Source organism: Thamnophis sirtalis, unplaced genomic scaffold, assembly GCF_051295495.1.
Source record: "Thamnophis sirtalis isolate CommonGarterSnake01/CBP01778 unplaced genomic scaffold, rThaSir2_p1.2 scaffold_2, whole genome shotgun sequence".
NCBI lineage: Eukaryota > Metazoa > Chordata > Lepidosauria > Squamata > Natricidae > Thamnophis > Thamnophis sirtalis.
In genome coordinates, this window is record NW_028261382.1 from 47,166,032 (window position 1) to 47,186,307 (window position 20,276).

Below are 20,276 nucleotides of genomic sequence, written 5' to 3' on the forward strand. Positions count from 1 at the left end.
AAAAGATCTTATAGGCGCAGAATTATACATCTGCAAACTGCTGCCACTTCAGATTGTGGGAACTGCGCCCCGGGGCCGCTCGCGATACTCTTGATAATAGGATCCTGTGTAGCGTTGAACTGGAGTGTTTGCAGAAGAGAGAAAGATGGCATTTCAGGAAAAGCCTGGTTTCCCCCCCTCCCTCCCATGGATCTTTGCTAAAACAGGGGACACCCCCCCCAAACCCCAGATCCACGGCCCACTACCGGGATGTGGCCTGTTTGAAATCGGGCCGCAGAAGTGTTGAAAGAAATGTCCTTCTGGGTTCAGCTCCATGTGGCGAAAAAGACACTGGAGACATGGAGGCTGCTTGGAAAGATGGTTTATTGTTGGACAGGGCCACATGGCTTGAGCCCTGAACAGAAAAGGGGATCACATGCTTCAATGTTGATGGAGAAGAAGAGAAGGGCTGAGGGAGGGGCTTGCTAGGCTTTTTATAACCTGTTCAGTCCCACCTCTCTGTTTCCTGTTCCTGTGTAAGAAATGTATTCTGACTGGTTGTCAGACTCCCATGGTGCCATGCAGGGGGCTACTCTCTAGGCTGTGATGAGTTCTCAGATGCCTTGTGGTCAGTTGAGTAATATCCCTTCCCCCTACAGCTGCAGTGAGGAGAAGTCTTTATTATGTAAAGTGGGCTAGCCTGGCCATCTTAATGGCCCATTAGCTGGGGATGGGCAGAAAGCTATAGGCAATTATTCTATCTTTTAAAACATGTTTCTTTTCACATCCAGAGAAATATTCTGCCTTTTCAATACTTCCTAGGATATTTCATTTTTCTGGGAGAGGGCTGGATGATAACTTCCCACAGAAGAAATAGGCAAGCGTGCGAATCTTCACTTGCGCTCGCATGCAATGCTCCACAAAGCCTCAAAACCAGCTTCAAGTGCAAGCACTCTTCGCTCACCCGTGTTGGGAAAACAATATCCATCTGGTTCAGTTCCAAGCTGAGAGAAAAGGACTGGAAATACGGAGGCTGGTTGGAAAGATGGTTTTGTTTTGTTTTTATCATTTTATTTTATTTATAAAAGTTTTTATTTTTTTTTATTTTTTTTACAAACACACTGATGAAAGAAACGTCCTTCTGGGTTCAGTGGGGAAAAAGACACTGGAGACATGGAGGCTGCTTGGAAAGATGGTTTATTGTTGGACAGGGCCACATGGCTTGAGCCCTGAACAGAAAAGGTGATCGCATGCTTCAATGTTGGTGGAGAAGAAGAGAAGGGCTGAGGGAGGGGCTTGCTAGGCTTTTTATAACCTGTTCAGTCCCACCTCTGTTTCCTGTTCCTGTGTAAGAAATGTATTCTGATTGGTTGTCAGACTCCCTTGGGGCCATGCAGGGGCTATTCTCTAGGCTGTGTTTTGAATCCAGGCATCTGAGTTCTCAGATGCCATGTGGTCAGTTGAGTAAAGGGCCAATATTATCATGCCTTTACTCCCATCCCCCCTGGGGCTGCAGTGGAGAAGTCTTTATTATGTAAAAGGGACTAGCCTGGCCTTCTCAATGGCCCATTAACAGTGGGGATGGGCAGGAAGCTACAGGAAGCTTATTCTGTCTTTTAAAACATGTTTCTTTCTTTTCACATCCAGAGAAATATTCTGCCTTTTCAATATTTCCTAGGATATTTCATTTTTCTGGGAGAGGGCTGGATGATAACTTCCCACAATAACATTGCATGAACAGTGTGGCAGCTGGGTGTCGTACATTCTAATAGAAATAAAACTAAAAGCATTAGTCATAGTTATTACTTTCAACCGACTTATATATTTCTAATCGTAATGCATATTTGTATAAAGTTGCAATCTGTCACTATTTGATTATTCCACATTTTCTCTTATTATTGCTGTTACTTTATTATACAAAAGTGTATAGCAATAGCAGTAGACTTATATACCGCTTCATAGGGCTTTCAGCCCTCTCTAAGCGGTTTACAGAGAGTCAGCATATTGCCCCCAACAATCTGGGTCCTCATTTTACCCACCTCGGAAGGATGGAAGGCTGAGTCAACCCTGAGCCGGTGAGATTTGAACCGCTGAACTGCTGATCTAGCAGTAGCCTGCAGTGCTGCATTTAACCACTGTGCCACCTTGGGCTAACATTCCCCTTTTCTCTTATTTCTACCTCTTATTCTAACTTTTAATCATATCATCCTTTGTTAAAAAAAATTCTTTCTATCTTACCTAACTTCTAATCATGTCATCTACCTACAACAAAAAAGAAAGAAAGAAAGAAAGAAAGAAAGGAGAGAGGAGAAGAGAAGCAAATCAAAACAACACCACCAACGAAAAATCATCTATCCATTATCTCTTGCCCGCTTCAATACTTTAATTGCTATGGTTTTTTGTTTTTTTTACTTCTCTCCCATATTCCTCCCTTAGATCTTTATCTCTTTCTACACCTGCTTCTTGGCTGTTCAATCTGAGTATTTTTCCCACCTCTACCCTTCTCCACTGCCTAGTTTCCAGGATTTCTCCATTTCAAAGATGGTTTATTGATGAAGCAGAACCACCATGCACATGAATCTGGGGAGAGAGGAAGAGAGGAAGGGAGAGAGAGGGACAGAGAGAAACACACACACACACACACACACACACACACACAGAGAGAGAGAGAGAGAGAGAGAGAGAGAGAGAGAGAGAGAGAGAGAGAGACATACACATACAGAGAGAGAGAAAGAAAGAAAAGAAAGAAAGAAAGAGAGAGAGAGTTTATTTATCTCTGTGTGTGAGAGAGAGAAAGAATGTGTGTGTGTAGGCTTGAAAATAGGATCCAACCTCCTCACTGTCTGAATCTGGAGGGCCACAACACAACTGTTATCGAGACATTTAAAAGCAAGAAGCGACTTCATTTTTCCTTTTCTTAATTTTTTTTTTTTTTTTTTTTGTGGGGAAGGTAAAATACTCAACTGGGAACTTTGTAAGTTTTCAAATAACAAGATGATCGAAAGGCCCCACGAGAAAATGTGTGATGTGAAAGATGACAAGTACAGACGGTCCTCGGCTTATGACCGCAATTGGGATCGTAAGTCCAGGAATTGCTGTATTCCACTTACGTACCTGCTGCATTCAACCGACTCTTGATGATTGTTAAATTCCTTTCAGCTTCCTGCTGAAACCCATCTAGATTAACACATTAACAAGAGTTGGAAGGGAGCTTGTAGGGCATCTAGTCCAACCCTCCACCATTTCTGACAGCTGGCAGTCCAGTCTCTTCTTGAATGCTTCCAGGGATGAAACTCCCACAATCTTCTTTTATTGCAAAGTGAAAAAGGACACGGTGGAACATAAGGTTAGGAAGAGGGGTGGGCTGATCAGCTGCAAATATATGACTTATTCTCTTATCTACCATAAAAGCTATTTGTCCTGTCCTTGACACATCTCTGTTAATTCCCAAGCACAGCCCACGGTTTGAAACCTGATAAGTTTGCTGGTGAATTTTGTCTATTTTACGTCACTGATTCTAAGGCAGCCATTCTATTTTAAAGGCAAAATTATTTGTTGGGAAAAGTTAATCCTTCTTGCAGGTAAATCCACTAAACAACTTAAACCCCACACCGGGGATTGTATACATGAGAGTTCAGCAGTGTTTATTATAGATCTAAATTTGGGGGAAGCTGAGTTTCTCAGCTTACTGTTCTCCTACCTTTTAATTTACTATAAATAAAAAAAATCTGGGCAGGCAAATTTGAATTTGAGGATTTATTTTTGATGATGGAAAATGATTCTTCTTTTTTTTACTGTCTCGTCGGAGTCATGGAAAATCCTTCATTAAAGGCCACTCTGAAGGATCCGGAGTGGATGGGCTAAAATATTGTCCAATTTGAGGCTGAATATGTTCAGTCTTTAGAATAGAATAGAAAGAAATCAGAATAGAATAGAATAATGTAGAATTGAATGGAATAGAATAGAATAAAATGGAATAGAATAATGAAGAATAGAATAGGATAGAAGGATAGGATAGGATAGGATAGGGATAGGGGTAGGATAGGAACAGAATAGAATAGAATAATGAAGAATAGAATAGGGTAGAAGGATAGCATAGGATAGGGATAGGATAGGGATAGGATAGGGATAGGATAGGGATAGGATAGGGATAGGATAGGGATAGGATAGGGATAGGATAGGGATAGGATAGGAATAGAATAGAATAAAATAGAATAATGAAGAATAGAATAGAAGGATAGAATAGGATAGGATAGGATAGGGATGGGGTAGGATAGGAATAGAATAGAATAATGAAGAATAGAATGGAACAGAATAGAATAAAATGGAATAGAATAATGAAGAATAGAATAGGATAGAAGGATAGGATAGGATAGGGATAAGGGTAGGATAGGAACAGAATAGGAATAGAATAGGAATAGAATAGAATAATGTAGAATAGAATAGAAGGATAGAATAGGATAGGATAGGGGTAGGATAGGAATAGAATAGAATAATGAAGAATAGAACAGAACAGAATAGAATAAAATAGAATAGAATAATGGAGAATAGAATAGAAGGATAGAATAGGATAGCATAGGATAGGGGTAGGGGTAGGATAGGAATAGGATAGGATAGGATAGGATAGAATTCTTTATTGGCCAAGTGTGATTGGATACAGAAGGAATTTGTCTGTGGTGCATATGTTCTCAGTGTACATAAAGAAAAATAAAACAGAATACATTCATCAAGAATAAAAAGATACAACACTTAGTGATAGTCATAGGTTACTAATAAGCTATCAAATCGTATTAGGAAACAATTAAAAACAATATAAATTGAAAGATACAAGCAACATGGTTATAGTCATAAGTGGGGAGAGATAGATACTAGGAAGGAAGAGAAGAAGAATACGAATACAGACTTAGTAAATTATTTGACAGTGTTGTGGGAATTAGTTGTTAAGCAGAGTGATGACATTCAGGAGAAAAAAACTGTCCTTGTGTCTAGTTGTTCTGGTGTGCAGTGCCCTATATGTCCAAATTTGAGGCTGAGTGTGTTCCGTCTTTAATATTTTCCCCTCCTTAAGCAATATTCACATGGAGCAAGTGAGCCTCACTGAGCTTCATTAGTTTTCCCAGAGCAGCTCTGTGGGGGGGGGGAAACACCAGAGCAGATCTAGGAAATCCATCTTCCTTTTCATTACTTGTTTTATACGTAAAGACAGACAGACACGGTGGTTATCACCGTTCAGTGTGAAGCGGGTTGCTGGGAAATTCCACTCTGATTTGTTGGGTTTATCTGAACCAGAAAGCAGAAACGCCAGGAAATGTAAACAAGCTATTCGGCCTCGGCAGACACCAGCGAGCCAGAGATAAGAGAAAGTCATTCTTGATTTCTGAAAAGGAAGTAGAATTCTGCAAGAGATGGTGAAGCTGTCAATCTTCTCTGAGCCTTTGTTCTGCCTGGTTTGGTGCTTGGGGTTCAGGACCCCGGACAGCACCCCGGAGTTCTGGGGGTGGGAAGCTGGTAGAGTTTTTAAAGAAGATTCGGGTTAATGTCATTGTTCTAAGTAACATCCCCAACGAAAGAAGACTCCGAGTCTTGAGTTTCCTCAAAGTTCCATTTTATTAAGAATGTCATCTTGGCACATCTGGGAAAACCCGAATCTGAAAGCTTTCAGGTTTTCCCCACCCAAACGAAAGTTCCAGCCCCTCCCCAGCACCCACATGTCTACCACATGGCCTGATCAAAGCACCGCCCCAACTGGAGACGCCGCCCCCCCCCCAGTCATGCCACTCCAGGTGCAGGGCAAAATGGCCTTGAGTCTGAGAAAGGAATTGTTGTGGCCCACAACAATTGGGCCACAATTGGGGAGGAACTCCCTTCCAACTCTGCTATTCTATTCTATTCTATTCTATTCTATTCTATTCTGCTCTGCTCTGCTCTGCTCTGCTCTGCTCTGCTCTGCTCTGCTCTGCTCTGCTCTGCTCTGCTCTGCTCTATTCTATTCTGTGGTCGTAAGTCAATTACTACCTATGAAGTTTTTGAAAATGCCCAGAGCCATTCTTGGCTTTCCAAATTTGGCTGGAAGGGGACAGCACTTCCGTTCTGGAACTCTGGGAGTGAAAGTAATCACTCGCATCCTGTTGTGGCCCACCAGTGGCCATCATAGCTGGCAGCCGAGTCGGAGAGTGAGGAGGGTTGGGGAGGAACCTGGGCCAGTCCTGGAGTCTGGGGAAGGCTCTGATGAGGGCTCTGTGTCGGAGGCAGAGAGGGGGCCAGGGCCGTCTGACAGTTATCAGCTGCCTTCGGAGTCAGACATCAGTGAGGCAGAAGAGCAGCTGGAGCCTGTTCCCAGTGTGCGCATGCGCAGAGTTGCCAGACGAAGGGAACAGCTAAAGAACAGGGGTCAACTTGGGAGGAAGGCCACAGGGGGACGATGAAGGGCCTATCCCAGAGGAAATAAAAGAGGAGCGAAAAGGGAGTGGAGTTTGCAGGAGACCGTTAGTTCACTTAATCGGTTCGTGACTCTCCGAGACTCCCGGCCAAGTTGTGTAGATATCGGCCTGGCAGCTCTCCAAGCCAGATAAGGTCTGTGACTGTAAATCCTCCCTTGAAAGACTTTGCTAAATGTGAAGGAGCAAAATTCACCGTCAATTAATAAAAGGGGTTTTTGCCGGGACAACAAGGAGTTTGCTTCAGGCTCTTGGGAAGCCTCGGTCAGAACAATGTAATTTTATTTAGACTATAGCTCATCCATATTCCATATCATCCTCCCTCCCAGTTTCCCACAGTAGAAAATGTGGCAGGCTGGAAGGCCCAGTGCCAAAGATGGCTTCCAGGCCTGACAGAAGGATTGAATCTTGAATGGGTATAAATTCTGAGCTACCTTTCTTTGCTACCCAGGGATGATCAAATCATCTTTTTATCACTATTATTTCCCGGAATACGATCAGGAGATAATTCTAGTTGTCGTTGTCCTTGTCCCTGGGAGACAAATGGCTTCGACAGGAGCTGCTATGGATTTTTAAAAATATATATATATCTTTTTTTCTGACCCCAAAATAAAGAAAATAACGTACAGGAAATGCTAACCTGATGTTTAACCAGAGCCAAGACAGCACACAGGATAATATTTTAAGCCCAGTAGAGATGCTGATTGAATCAATATGATAGGTAGTCCTCGACATACGACCACAATTGGGCTCAACATTTCTCTTCCTAAGCAAGAAAGTGGTTCAGGGAAGTTTCACCCCCATTTTATGACCTTTCTCACCACAATTGTTAAGTGAATCGCTGCAGTTGTTAAATTAGTAACCCCATTGTTAAGTGAATCTGGCTTCATCGTTGATGATCAGAAGATTGCAAAAGGCTCGTCACACTGGGACGCTGCAACCGTCATAAGTATGAACCAGTTTTCATGCTGTTCTGACCGAGGATTCCCAAGAGCCTGAAGCAAACGCTTGTCCCAACAAAAACCCCTTTCATTAATTGACTGTGAATTCTGCTCATTCACATCCAGCAAAGTCTTTCAAGGGAGGATTTACAGTCACAGACCTTATCTGGCTTGGAGAGCTGCCAGGCCGATCTCTGCAGAACTTTTGCAAGGAGTCTTGGAGAGTCACGAACCAATTAAGTGAACTAATGGTCTCCTGCAAACTCCACTCCCCTTTCGCTCCTCTTTCATTTCCTCTGGGAGGGGCCATTCATCATCCACCTGTGGCCTTACTCCCCAAGTTGACCCCTGTTCTTTAGCTCTTCCCTTTGTCTGGGCAATTTGTGCTTGCACACACACTGGGAACAGACTCCAGCTGTTCTTCTGCCCCACTGATCTCCAACTCCGAAGGCAGCTGATGTCAGGCGGCCATGGCCCCCTCTCTGCCTCCGACACAGAGCCCCCCTCAAAGCCTTCCCCAGACTCCAGGACTGGCCCAGGTTCCTCTCCAACCTCCTCACTGTCCAAATCTGCTGCCAGCTCCGTTGGCTGCTGGCAGGGCACAACACGGGCATCCCAATGTGACAATGGGCATGCTGCAACAGTCATAAGTTACTTTTTTCAGTGTCGTTGCCACTTTGAATGGTCACTAAATCGACTGTTGTAAGTTGAGGACTATCTTTATGGTCTTGCCACCATCATTCACCATATCCAGGTCATTCTTGACTTAGGAGTGTATCTGAGACTGGAATTATTTTGCAAGTCGTGTCAATCATTACGTAAGTCAACATGTACCTATGCCCAATTTTACAACCTTTTTTTGCGGTGGTCATTAAGTGAATGTAGCAGTTGTTAAGTAAATGCATTAGTTGTTAAGCAAACCCAAGGGTTTTTTGCTAAGCGATTGGTCATAAGTCAAGGATCGCCTGTAACAGGGAGGGATCACTGTGATTAAGTCAAACCAGGCCTGAAATATTTTCTGAATAGAACAGCTGTTTTTGAATGAGCCAATGAAGCATTTTGTATGAATTTGTGCTCCGTTCCCACAGCAGGCAGTGGCCAAACCTGTCAAATACATTTCAGCTTTGGGTGAGAGGGTTCACACAACCCGCTGGGACAATGAAGGGTTATTTTTGCAAGGTGAGAACCACAGCGAACCCAACTCCATTGTGATCAAACCGAGCACACTGAAACTCCTAGCTAGTTTATTTCTTAAAGAAAGTCTTAAAAGTAACCTTTGTTATTCAGTTAGCATATTCCATTGTAAAATGGCAGGGATGGAATAGAACATGAAACAAAAATAGAATAGAATAGATACTTAGATTAGAATAGAATAGATAATTATATAGATTAGAGAAATAGAATAGAATAGAGAATTAGAATAGAGAATTAGAATAGTATAGAGAATTGGAATAGAATAGAGAATTAGAATAGAATAGAGAATTAGAATAGAATAGGAGAATTAGAATAGAATAGAATAGAATAGAGAATTAGAACAGAATACAGACTTAGAATAGAATAGAATAGAATAGAATAGAGAATTAGAATAGAATAGAATAGAGAATTAGAATAGAATAGAATAGAGAATTAGAATAGAATAAAGAAAGAATAGAATAAATAATTAGAATAGGTAATTAGAATAGAATAGAATAGAGAATTAGAATAGAATAGAATAGAGAATTAGAACAGAATAGAGAATTAGAATAGAATAGTATAGAGAATTGGAATATAATAGAGAATTAGAATAGAATAGAGAATTAGAATAGAGAATTAGAATAGAATAGAATAGAATAGAGAATTAGAATAGAATAGAATAGAATAGAGAATTAGAATAGAATAAATAATTAGAATAGAATAGTATAGAGAATTGGAATAGAATAAATAATTAGAATAGAATAGATAGAATAGAATAGATAGAATAGAATAGAGAATTAGAATAGAATAAAGAATTAGAATAGAATAAAGAATTAGAATAGGTAATTAGAATAGAATAGAATAGAATAGAATAGAGAATTAGAATAGAATCGAGAAAAGAATAGAGAATTAGAATAGAATAGAAAAAATAGAATAGAATAGAATAGAATAGAATAGAAGCAGAATAGAGCTGGAAGGGACCTTGGAGGTCTTCTAGTGTAGCCCCCTGTTCCAGCAGGTGACCCATTTGAGACAAGTGACTTCTTCAAAATCCCCAGTGATGAAACAACCAAAAGTGGTGGATGGCCAGCTGTTCCACTGATTAATTGTCCTCACTGTTAGGAACTTTCTCCCTAGTTCCAGGTTAGTTTCCATCCGTTGTTTGTTGTCCTGCCTTCTGGTTCTTTGGAGAATAACTTGACCCCCTCTTCTTTGCGACAGCCCCTCAAATATTGGAAGGCTGCCATCATATCACCCTAATTCTTCTTTCCTGTAGACTAGCCAAACCCAAACCCTGCAGCCGTCCTTCATGGGTTTTCGTCTCCAGGTGCCTAATACAATTCCCCGCTTTAAAACTGCCTCCATCCTGTCCCTTTACTCCCTCTACCTTCCCTTCGTTTATTATCTAGCTAGCACGAGGGTAACGATAGCAGGGATTCCTGGATTAAGCTGAAGGTTGGACTAGATGTCCTCTAAGGTCGCTTCCAGCCTTTGCGTTCTTTTTAAGATTCTGTGCTGAAGAATTCTGGGGGGGGGGGGAAACGAAACCACGGACCGAGTTGCTGGGTTCATTGCCGAAGCCATATTTTGATTTGTTTGGCTTAGGGTGCTGAGGAAGGCTCAAAGCTTCAGCATTTGTCAACCAGGGTTCGCTGCTTCGTGTGCTCTATGAAACCAACCCATGGTGGCTGGTTGAGCAAGCCGTCACAAGGCCAGCCATGGCTCAGCTTCCTGTGCAAAGTCGGTGTTTTATACTTGGGGTACATCGTTCCTCCCTTTCCTTCGTTGGGTGCCTGCAGGTTGCACCTCGACTTACCACCATTGAGCCCGATCCTCCTGTTGTTGAGTGAGACATCCGTTAAGTGAACCTGGCCCCACTTTACGACCTTTCCCGCCTCAGTCGTGACGTCCATCGCTGCAATTGATAAGGTCGTAACTGTGAAAACCGGTCCTCCTAAGTCGTCGCGTTTTTCAGTGCCGTTGTAACTTTGAACGGTCACTAAACGAATGGTCGTTAAGTCGAGGATGGCCTGTACTGTACGCCAAAGGTATTCTTTGCAAGGCAGTGCAGGCGACAGGCACGCTGGATGTGCACTGCACATACATGTACAAAGATGGCGGCATTGGTGACCGGGGAACCAGTTCGGGGTTCACGACCCAGGCCGCCATACCACTACTGGTTCGGCCAAACCTCTCCGAACCGGTAGAAACCCCCCTCCCCTGATATACATGTACGTATTTATTTCCCAGTGGTTTATTCTCAGGAAGAGCTTCTGTCTCTTGTCCCTCCTGTGATTCCATAAAGCCCAGTGTTACCTGCATAATAATAATAATAGTAATGCAAATGTACCAATTGAGCATTCTAGGTCATGTTGAAAAAGCAGAATATTTTGCTCAGCCATCAAGTGAATAAACAAGGCCTAAGAGTGGAGAGAGCAAGAGAGAGATAAGCAGAACCATTTCCCCCCCCCCCCATTCTTGAATTTCATTTGGCCTTGCCCTGAATGCCACTTTCCAGATGGGAAGGCGCTGAGACAGAGGCTTGCCACCTCCAAAAAAGGGGAGGGAAGCCCCTTCCCCTTTGCTCTTTTTCACCCTTGGGCAAACATGCAAATGCTTCCCAAACTTTTCGGCAGCAGACTGTTGGCCTACCCTGAACTGCTTATCAGAAAGTCTTATGGAGCTTTGTTGATGGGAAAAGTTAGCGGTTCAGCGGTTCGAATCCCTAGTACAGGTGAGCAGGGGGTTGGACTAGATGACCTGCAAGGACCCTTCCAACTCTGTTACTGTTTACTGTTTAACTTCGAGGCACGTCTCTTCCTTTTGCGCCTTCGTAACTTTGAATGAGCGGTCGTTGTGCGGAATGGGGCAATTTGCCACAGCCAGCTGGCTGCAGCCACATCACTATGGCCAACTCTCCATGGCCAACTCACCATGGCTAACTCTCCATGGCCAACTCTCCATGGCCAACTCTCCATGGCCAACTCTCCATGGCCAACGCTCCATGGCCAACGCTCCATGGCCAACGCTCCATGGCCAACTTGCGATCAACTCAAACCATGGCCGACTCGCGGTGGGGCAATTAATTTAGCCATTTAATTTGCTGCCCCACGGAACCTCTTTCCGCCTGAGATACAATTATCCCGACTTGGCTTGAAATCCTGATTTTGTGCCCATGTTTGGGGCCTCAGTACTGTAAGAGAGCCTTATGGCTTATTTTACGAAGCTTAGCCGCCATGTGTTTTGATTTTATTGTTTGTTTTGGTTTTTAATCAGATCAAGTTTACCAGGTTTTTATCGACCAGCATATTTGTTTATGCCTGTTTTGTTGTAAGCCAACCTGTTGTGTGACGAGATGGACGGCTAATAGATTTTACAAATAATAAGTAACAGTATAAGTAGACCTCAATTTATGACCACAGTTGAGCCCAAAATTTCATTTGTTAAGTGGGTTTTGCCCCGTTTTTGCGACCTTTCTCAGCACGGTTGTTAAGTGAATCACTGCACTTGTTAAATTAGTAACACGGTTATTAAGTGAGTCTGGCTTCCCCATTGACTGCTTGTCAGAAGGTCGCCAAAGGGGATCATGTGGCCCGGGGACTCTGTGACTGTCATAAATATGAATTAGTTGCCAAGCGCCCGAATTTGGATCATGTGACCAAGGGGAATGCTGTAAGGGTGAAAAACATTCATAAGTCACTTTTTGATGTCGTAACTTCAAATGGTTACTAAAAGAACTGCTGTAAGTCAAGGGCCACCTGTAATAATACATATTTGTGAGAAGGGCAACTATATAGAATAAAGTAAAAAAATAAATAAAATAAACAAACACACAAGCAAACAAACAAACACAATAAAATAATAAATAAAATAGAAAGCATTGTGTGAAAGCTTTGACTGACCAAAACCATGGCAACCATTTAGGTGAAATAGATAGATAGATAGATAGATAGATAGATAGATAGATAGATAGATGGATGGATGGATGGATGGATGGATGGATGGATGGATGGATGGATGGACGGATAGAGATAGATGATAGATGGATAGATGGATGGATGGATGGATGGATGGATGGATGGATGGATGGATGGATGGATGGACGGACGGATAGAGATAGATGATAGATGATAGATGATAGATGATAGATAGATAGATAGATAGATAGATAGATAGATAGATAGATAGATAGATAGAAAGAAAGTGATAGAGGATAGAGAGATAGAGAGAGTGATAGAGAGATAAATAGGTAAATAGCTAGATAGCTAGATAGAGATGGATGGATGGATGGACGGATGGATGGATAGATAGATAGCTAGACAGACAGATAGATGATAGAGAAAGATAGATAGATAGATAGACAGACAGACAGACAGATAGATGATAAGAAAAAGAAAGAAAGAAAGATAGATGATAGATAGATAGATAGATAGATAGATAGATAGATAGATAGATAGATAGATAGATAGGTAAATAGCTAGATAGCTAGATAGAGATAGAGATAGAGATAGATGGATGGATGGATGGATGAATGGATGGATGGATGAATGGATGGATGGATGGATGGATGGATAGACAGATAGACAGACAGACAGATATATAGATGATAGAGAAAGAAAGAAAGAAAGAAAGAAAGAAAGATGGATGGATGGATGGATGGATGGATGGATGGATGGATGGATGGATGGATGGATAGGTGGAATGAGAATTGCATGAGAATTTAATTGAAGCCATGATGAGTGGCAGAGGGAAGCAATATTGTTGCACCTACTCTTCTGGCAACCACGACTTATGGAAGTTTGCAACTTGAAATTCATCGTGAAGACCCCCAATGAACAAACAAAATGTACGAATGAAAACTAATTTGTCTGCCTCCGAGTCCATGCGAAGAGGCAAATGATTTGAATTGATGATGACCTGTTTCTGCGGAATGGAGTCGATGGGGACTCGTCGGGATGTGGAAGATGTAGGTTTAATTATGAATGAAAGGCTAGAAAAAAAGTATAAATTGGTGTTTTCTAGCTTGTTGTGAGCTTCTATAAAAATAGAATTCCTTCGGGTGGCGATGGCTGCATGTTGCATTCTAATGAAGGGTAATAATAGTAGAACAAGTCTTGATAAAAAAAACCTGTACAATATTCTAAATTAATGTGATCTGGGGGGTAAAATTACCCTGTTAAGAGGGTGAAGTATGGAGCAGAAAATAAAGAAGAAGTGACGGGGCCCTGTGGAGAGCCATGAATGAATAAATATGGTGAATATCAGCTCAGAAAAGGGTCTTTTGATGTGAATATACAGTCAGTCTATTCAAACAGCCGTAGGACAAAGAAATCATTGATTTGATTCTTTGCAATGAACAATTGAGAGAATGATTGAAGCCATAAATGGTGATGAAAGGTTGTGAATAGCAATAGCACTTAAACTTATACCCTGCTTTACAGTGCCTTACAGCCCTCTCTAAGTGGCTTTCAGCCTCTTGCCCCCAACAATCTGGCTCCTCATTTTACCCACCTCGGAAGGATGGGAGGCTGAGTCAACCTTGAGCCTGGTGAGAATCAAACTGCTGGCAGTTAGCAGTATTAGCCTGCAATACCGCATTTCAACCACTGTGCCACTATGGCTGATAATAGATAGATAGATAGATAGATAGATAGATAGATAGATAGATAGATAGATAGATAGATAGATAGATAGATAGATAGATAGATTTAGCATTTATTAGCATTTTATTAAGATTTATAGGCCGCCCTTTTCCCTGAGGGGACTCAGGGCGGCTTACAATCACAGGGAAGGGGGTGCAGTATCAAAAGACAAAACAAAATGTGAACAAAAGAAAAATAATAAAACACAACTTTCATTCAACAGTCAACACTCGGGCGGGTAAATTGGGAACCTATCCCCAGGCCTGTTGGGAGAGCCAGGTCTTGAGGGCTGCGCGGAAGGTCTGGATGGTGGTGAGGGTACGGATCTTGACGGGGAGATCGTTCCACAGGGTCGGAGCTGCAACAGAAAAGGCTCTCCTCCGTGTAGTCGCCAGTCGACATTGACTGGCGGATGGGATTCGGAGGAGGCCCAGTCTGTGCGATCTAATTGGTCGAAGGGAGGTAATCGGCAGAAGGCGGTCTCTCAAGTACCCAGATCCACTACCATGGAGTGCTTTAAAGGTGGTCATCAGTACCCTGAAGCGTACCCGGAGACCGACAGGTAGCCAGTGCAGCTCGCGGAGGATGGGTGTAACGTGGGCGAACCGCGGTGCGCCCACTATCACTCGCGCGGCTGCATTCTGGACTAACTGCAGTCGCCGGATGCACTTCAAGGGCAACCCCATGTAGAGCCCATTGCAGTATTCCAGCCTAGAGATCACAAGGGCTCGAGTGACTGTTGCGAGAGCCTCCCGGTTTAGGTAGGGCCGCAACTGGCGGACCAGGCGAACCTGGGCAAATGCCCCCCTGGTAGACAGACAGACAGACAGACAGACAGACAGACAGATGGATGATAGGATAGTTAGATGATAGATAGATAGATAATATATAGATGATAGATATATATAGATAGTAGATAGATAGATAGATAGATAGATAGATAGATAGATAGATAGGGAGATAGATAGATAGATAGATAGATAGATAGATAGATAGATAGATAGATAGATAGATAGATAGATAGGGAGATACCGGTAAATAGACAGATGATAGAGATATATGATAGATAGATAGATATATAGATAGATAGATATATAGATAGATAGATGGGTGGGTGGGTGGGTGGGTGGGTGGGTGGGTGGGTGGGTGGATGGATGGATGGATGATAGGATAGTTAAATGATAGATAGATGGGATAGTTAGATGATAGATAGATAGATGATAGATAAATGATATATAGATGATAGATATATAGATAGATAATAGATAGATAGATAGATAGATAGATAGATAGATAGATAGATAGATAGATAGATAGATAGATAGATAGATAGATACCGGTAAATAGACAGATGATAGAGATATATGATAGATAGATAGATAGATAGATAGATAGATAGATAGATAGATAGATAGATAGATATTGGTAAATAGACAGATGATGGAGATATATGATAGATAGATAGATAGATAGATAGATAGATAGATAGATAGATAATGATGATGATGATAGATAGATAGATAGATAGATAGATGATAGATAGATAGATAGATAGATAGATAGATAGATAGATAGATAGATGACAGACAGAGGATGGATGGATAGAGCACCTAAACTTATATACCGCTTCATATTGCTTTACAGCCGTAAGCGGTTTACAGAGTCAGCCTCTGGCCCCCCAACCATCTGGGACTTCTTCTAAAGAGCAGCCAGGGTTGCTCTCCTGTAGGACTGACCGGTTGGATGGTCTTGCAGTCCAAGGGACTCACAGGAGTCTTTTCCAGCACCAGAGTTCAAAGGCCTCCATTATTTGGCGCTCAGCCTTCCTCCTGGTCCAACTTTCATAGCCATCCATTGCAACTGGGAAAACCACAGCCTTAACTAGGCGCACTTTTGATTGGCAAGGTGATGTCTCTGCTTTTTAGGATGCTGTCTAGATTTGTCATCGCTTTCCTCCCCAGGAGCAAGCCTCTTTTGATTTCTTGGCTAAATGTATAAGAAATGCTTTTTTCTGATGTCACAGGTGAACGTGTCGGGAGTGCCAACTTACGCGCACTTCTGCACAAAAGCGATTTTGAAGGAGAGCCCGAATGCTTTGCATTGAATTTTAGAGAGAGACTGAATGAGGGAACGAGGAGGGAAGGATCTGATAATAAAACCTATCGGAGGCTTAAAAGTAGTCATGTTTCACTGGGGAGACGGAGTGAACCATTGCGAGTTCTCCATAAACACTCGGGTAGATAAATTTGCCCCATTTTCTTAAAAGTTTACGCTAAAGACGGGGAAATAAATGGAGATGTTGCCAGACATGCAGATGGTGGCAGTGGGATGCGTGCGGTTTGAGGAATGAAGGATGTGGCTGAAAAGAAGGGGAAATGGCTGGGTAAGTGTGCTTCTGTCTCCTTTGATGTATGGGAGCGAGACTTGGGCACGTCGAGGGAAACATAAAAGTAAGTTAAGTGTAATGGAGTACTTAAGAAATGTGTGCGGTCGAAGAAGAAGAAGAGAGGGGGGTCAAGGATGAAGGAGGAGGGCTCGGCAAATCGAGCTGGGACAAAAAATGGAAACGTCTGCTGGGACAGGGGCTCTTGAAGAGAGAAAGCAGTGAGGATCACATCTTGGAAGAAAATAATTGGAGGTTGAGCCACACTGAGTAAATTGTGCGTGGAAGGGGGGATCCTGAAAGAGAAGGGGCAAAGGTTCAAGGGGCAGCAGGTTAGGGAGACCCCGAGGTGAGAGGGAAGCTTTGGTGGTGCAGTGTCTAAATGCCGTATTTAAGGCTAACTCTGCCGGCTGCCAGCAGTTCGATCCTGATGGGGCTCAAGGAGGACTCAGCCTTCCGTCCTTCCGAGGTTGGTTAAATGAGGACCCAGATTGTTGGGGGCAAGAGGCTGACTCCGTAAACCGCTTAGAGAGGGCTGTAAGGCACCGTGAAGCGGGATATAGGTGCTACTTCTAGTGCTACGGTACGCTATTCTTGCCATGGTGGCGCAGTGGTTAGAAGACAGTATTGCAGGCTAACTCTGCCGACTGCCAATAGCTCAATCCTGACCGGCTCAAGGTGGGCTCAGACTTCCGTCCTTCCGAGGTTGGTAAAATGAGGACCCAGATGGTTAGGGGCAAGAGGCTGACTCTGCAAACCGCTTAGAGAGGGCTATAAAACACTGTGAAATGGTATATAAATCTAAGTGCTATTTCTAATTCAATTCAGTTCTGTTTTGTTCTGTTCTGTTCTATTCTATTCCATTCCATTCCTTCCGACTGCCAGCCATTCAATCCTGACCAGCTCAAGGTTGATTCATCTTTCCGTCCTTCTGACATTGATAAAATGAGGACCCAGATTGTTGGGGGCAATAGACTGACTTTGTAAAAGGCTGTAAAAGCACCGTGAAGCGGTATCTAAGTCTATTGCTAAATGGTATTATTTCAAGAATAAAACTGAATGGGCTTGGCGTAAATGGGTTGTTTAGCTCTGTCTCCTTCTGGCTGGTTGTTTGTTACACCTTTTTGGCACTGTGCATAACGTTACGTATCCGGAAAGCAATTTATAATTAAAAACCTGGCTCTCAGCTGGCTGCCCCGGGACTCCAATAGGGGTGCCTTATACTTGGTGAGACTGATTGGCATAGCGCAGCCGGAACCAACGTTTGGGGTACCAGGGACCAGTTCCTTGGCGAGAGCTTTTTCCGCGGACTGAAGGGGATGTGACTTTACGTGCTGCCTACATCCCGCGCATGGAGTTTTGCTCAATGATGGGATTCAACCAGTGTAACAACCGGTTCGCTGAGCGTGCGCTTCACCCACACTGGTCAGAACCGGCTGAAACCCAACCCTGGCTTTGCTTGTTTGTGTGGCCTGGTTGCTGGCAGGCCATGGCCCGATGCCAGTCCAAGGTCAGGGCAGTGGTAAATTGCCAATTTTTTTATAGCAATAGCAATAGCAATAGCAGTTAGACTTATATACCGCTTCATAGGGCTTTCAGCCCTCTCTAAGCGGTTTACAGAGTCAGCATATCGTCCCCAACAATCCGGGTCCTCATTTTACCCACCTCGGAAGGATGGAAGGCTGAGTCAACCCTGAGCCGGTGAGATTTGAACAGCTGAACTGCAGAAGTGCAGTCAGCTGAAGTGGCCTGCAGTGCTGCATTTAACCACTGCGCCACCTCGGCTCTCTACTACCGGTTCGGACGCGCTTGTGCTCACACACATGTGTGATGTTTCTGCGCATGCGCAGAAATGCCTGGGCAGGTGGACGGAGCCTCCTGCTGCCCTATCCGGGCCGAACCGGGAGCAACCCACCTCTGGTATGCAGGGAAGATTCCCATTCTGTGTCATCTGTCCTCCCTTAGCAACATAAATTCTGGGCTCAGTTGTGGTCATAAGTCGAGGACTAGTGTTATTTTCTATTGGACGATAGTCTCTTTATAAGCATATGGATTCCTGACCCACCCACCCCTTCCCATCTCCTTGTGCCTCTTCTGCAGGGAAAGAAGAATTTGTGGCGACGTTCAAAGGGAACGAGTTCTTCTGCTACGACCTTTCGCACAACCCCATTCAAAGCAGCACCGACGAGATCACCCTGTCCTTCCGCACCCTGCAGCGCAACGGCCTGATGCTCCACACCGGGAAGTCAGCCGACTACGTCAACCTCTCGCTCAAGAGCGGCGCCGTCTGGCTGGTGATCAACCTGGGCTCCGGCGCTTTCGAGGCGCTGGTGGAGCCAGTCAACGGCAAGTTCAATGACAACAACTGGCACGACATTCGTGTGACTAGAAACCTGCGCCAGGTGAGCGGCTGCTGCCCGTACAGTCTCAGCACACGGGAGGGGGGGCTGGGGGTTTGGGAAGGCACGTGCCCGGCTTGGAACTGCTTCAGATCTCCTCCCCTTCTTTTTTTTGAGTTGCTGTGCAGATTTTCCCCATTTAACAGACACCAGCAAGAGACTCTTTTTTTAAAAAACAACAACAATTCCCATGTTTGGGATACAAAATGTGAGTGGCGGGCTAGATTTTCTAAGCGCTGCTTCTCAGCAACAGGTTGTTGTTACTTTCGGTAAAGGGAGAAACATTTTCCAAGCACCCAAGTTTTAATATTATGGGGGAGGAACTTTGGAATGGAAACACATCTGAAATAACGGACTAGTTCTTTCTTTCCAAAGCCCATCTGCACACTTGCGAGTGTCATTTACGTCATTTGCACAATTATGTAATTGGCATTCTTATACCATTGGTCTTCATGTACCACCGTGGCATTATTAGGTAACTGTGCAAATGACCTCGGTCCCAGACTTTTGAATTTAACAGGCAGCCTTAAACTGTCCGTTAAATCCGAATTTTACTCTCTTTACTCTCTCAAGGGATTTCAAACTTTTCAGCTGGAGCAAGTATTATTGTTATGGTTACTCCTACTGTTGTTATTACTGGTGAAGGCTGCAGGACGTGTGGTGGGGATGCGGATGGCTGCCATTTTCAGCTCTTTTCTCCCCAGTTTTGTGGGTTTGTAAAAAGAGCAAAAGAATCTTAAATCGGCCATTTTACTCCTTATTTTAAAGGATCAAATCGCCTTGCTGCATTTCAGTACAATTTGGCTTATGGGCAGGGCATGTCCCATGGCAGCCACAGGTCTCGAATTTCTACAAAGTTCTATAAAGCAGTTTGATACCTGGAAGATGACTTTATTTTAAGTTACACGCCGTGGTCAGTGAGCGATTATTGCTGAGGCCAGTTCTTCTAACCCCACTTTTCTGACTTTTTTTTCCTGATGATGTCTGGACTAGAATCAGTCCATCTTTCCAGGTTCTGCAACCCACGATTCCCGGTTTAGTAGCAAAATATATGGCCTTGAATATATTGTTTTGGCCCCGATACTTGGCATGTGGGGAAGGAGTCTTGTTCTGTGAAATCGAAGGATAAATAACAGGTGTGGGCTCTTTCTGTATCTCTGTATAGGCCAGTGTTTCTCTCTGTAGAGCAGTGTTTCTCAACCTTGGTAACTTGAAGATGTCTGGACTTCAACTCCCAGAATTCCCCAGCCAGCATTCGCTGGCTGGGGAATTCTTGGAATTGAAGTCCAGTCATCTTCAAGTTGTCAAGGTTGAGAAATACT

At 43.4% G+C, this 20,276-nt stretch overlaps 1 protein-coding gene across 1 annotated transcript in view; it reads left to right on the plus strand.

Annotated features, from left to right (window-relative positions):
- The window catches only part of LOC106546310 (neurexin-2), a gene marked incomplete at its 3' end in the record, with an annotated part of 196,117 nt that overhangs the window by 119,990 nt on the left and 55,851 nt on the right, over window positions 1-20,276 (plus strand). Inside the window, 1 exon segment of the mRNA XM_087705333.1 lies at window positions 18,656-18,957. Coding sequence (XP_087561459.1) covers window positions 18,656-18,957 — 302 coding nt within the window.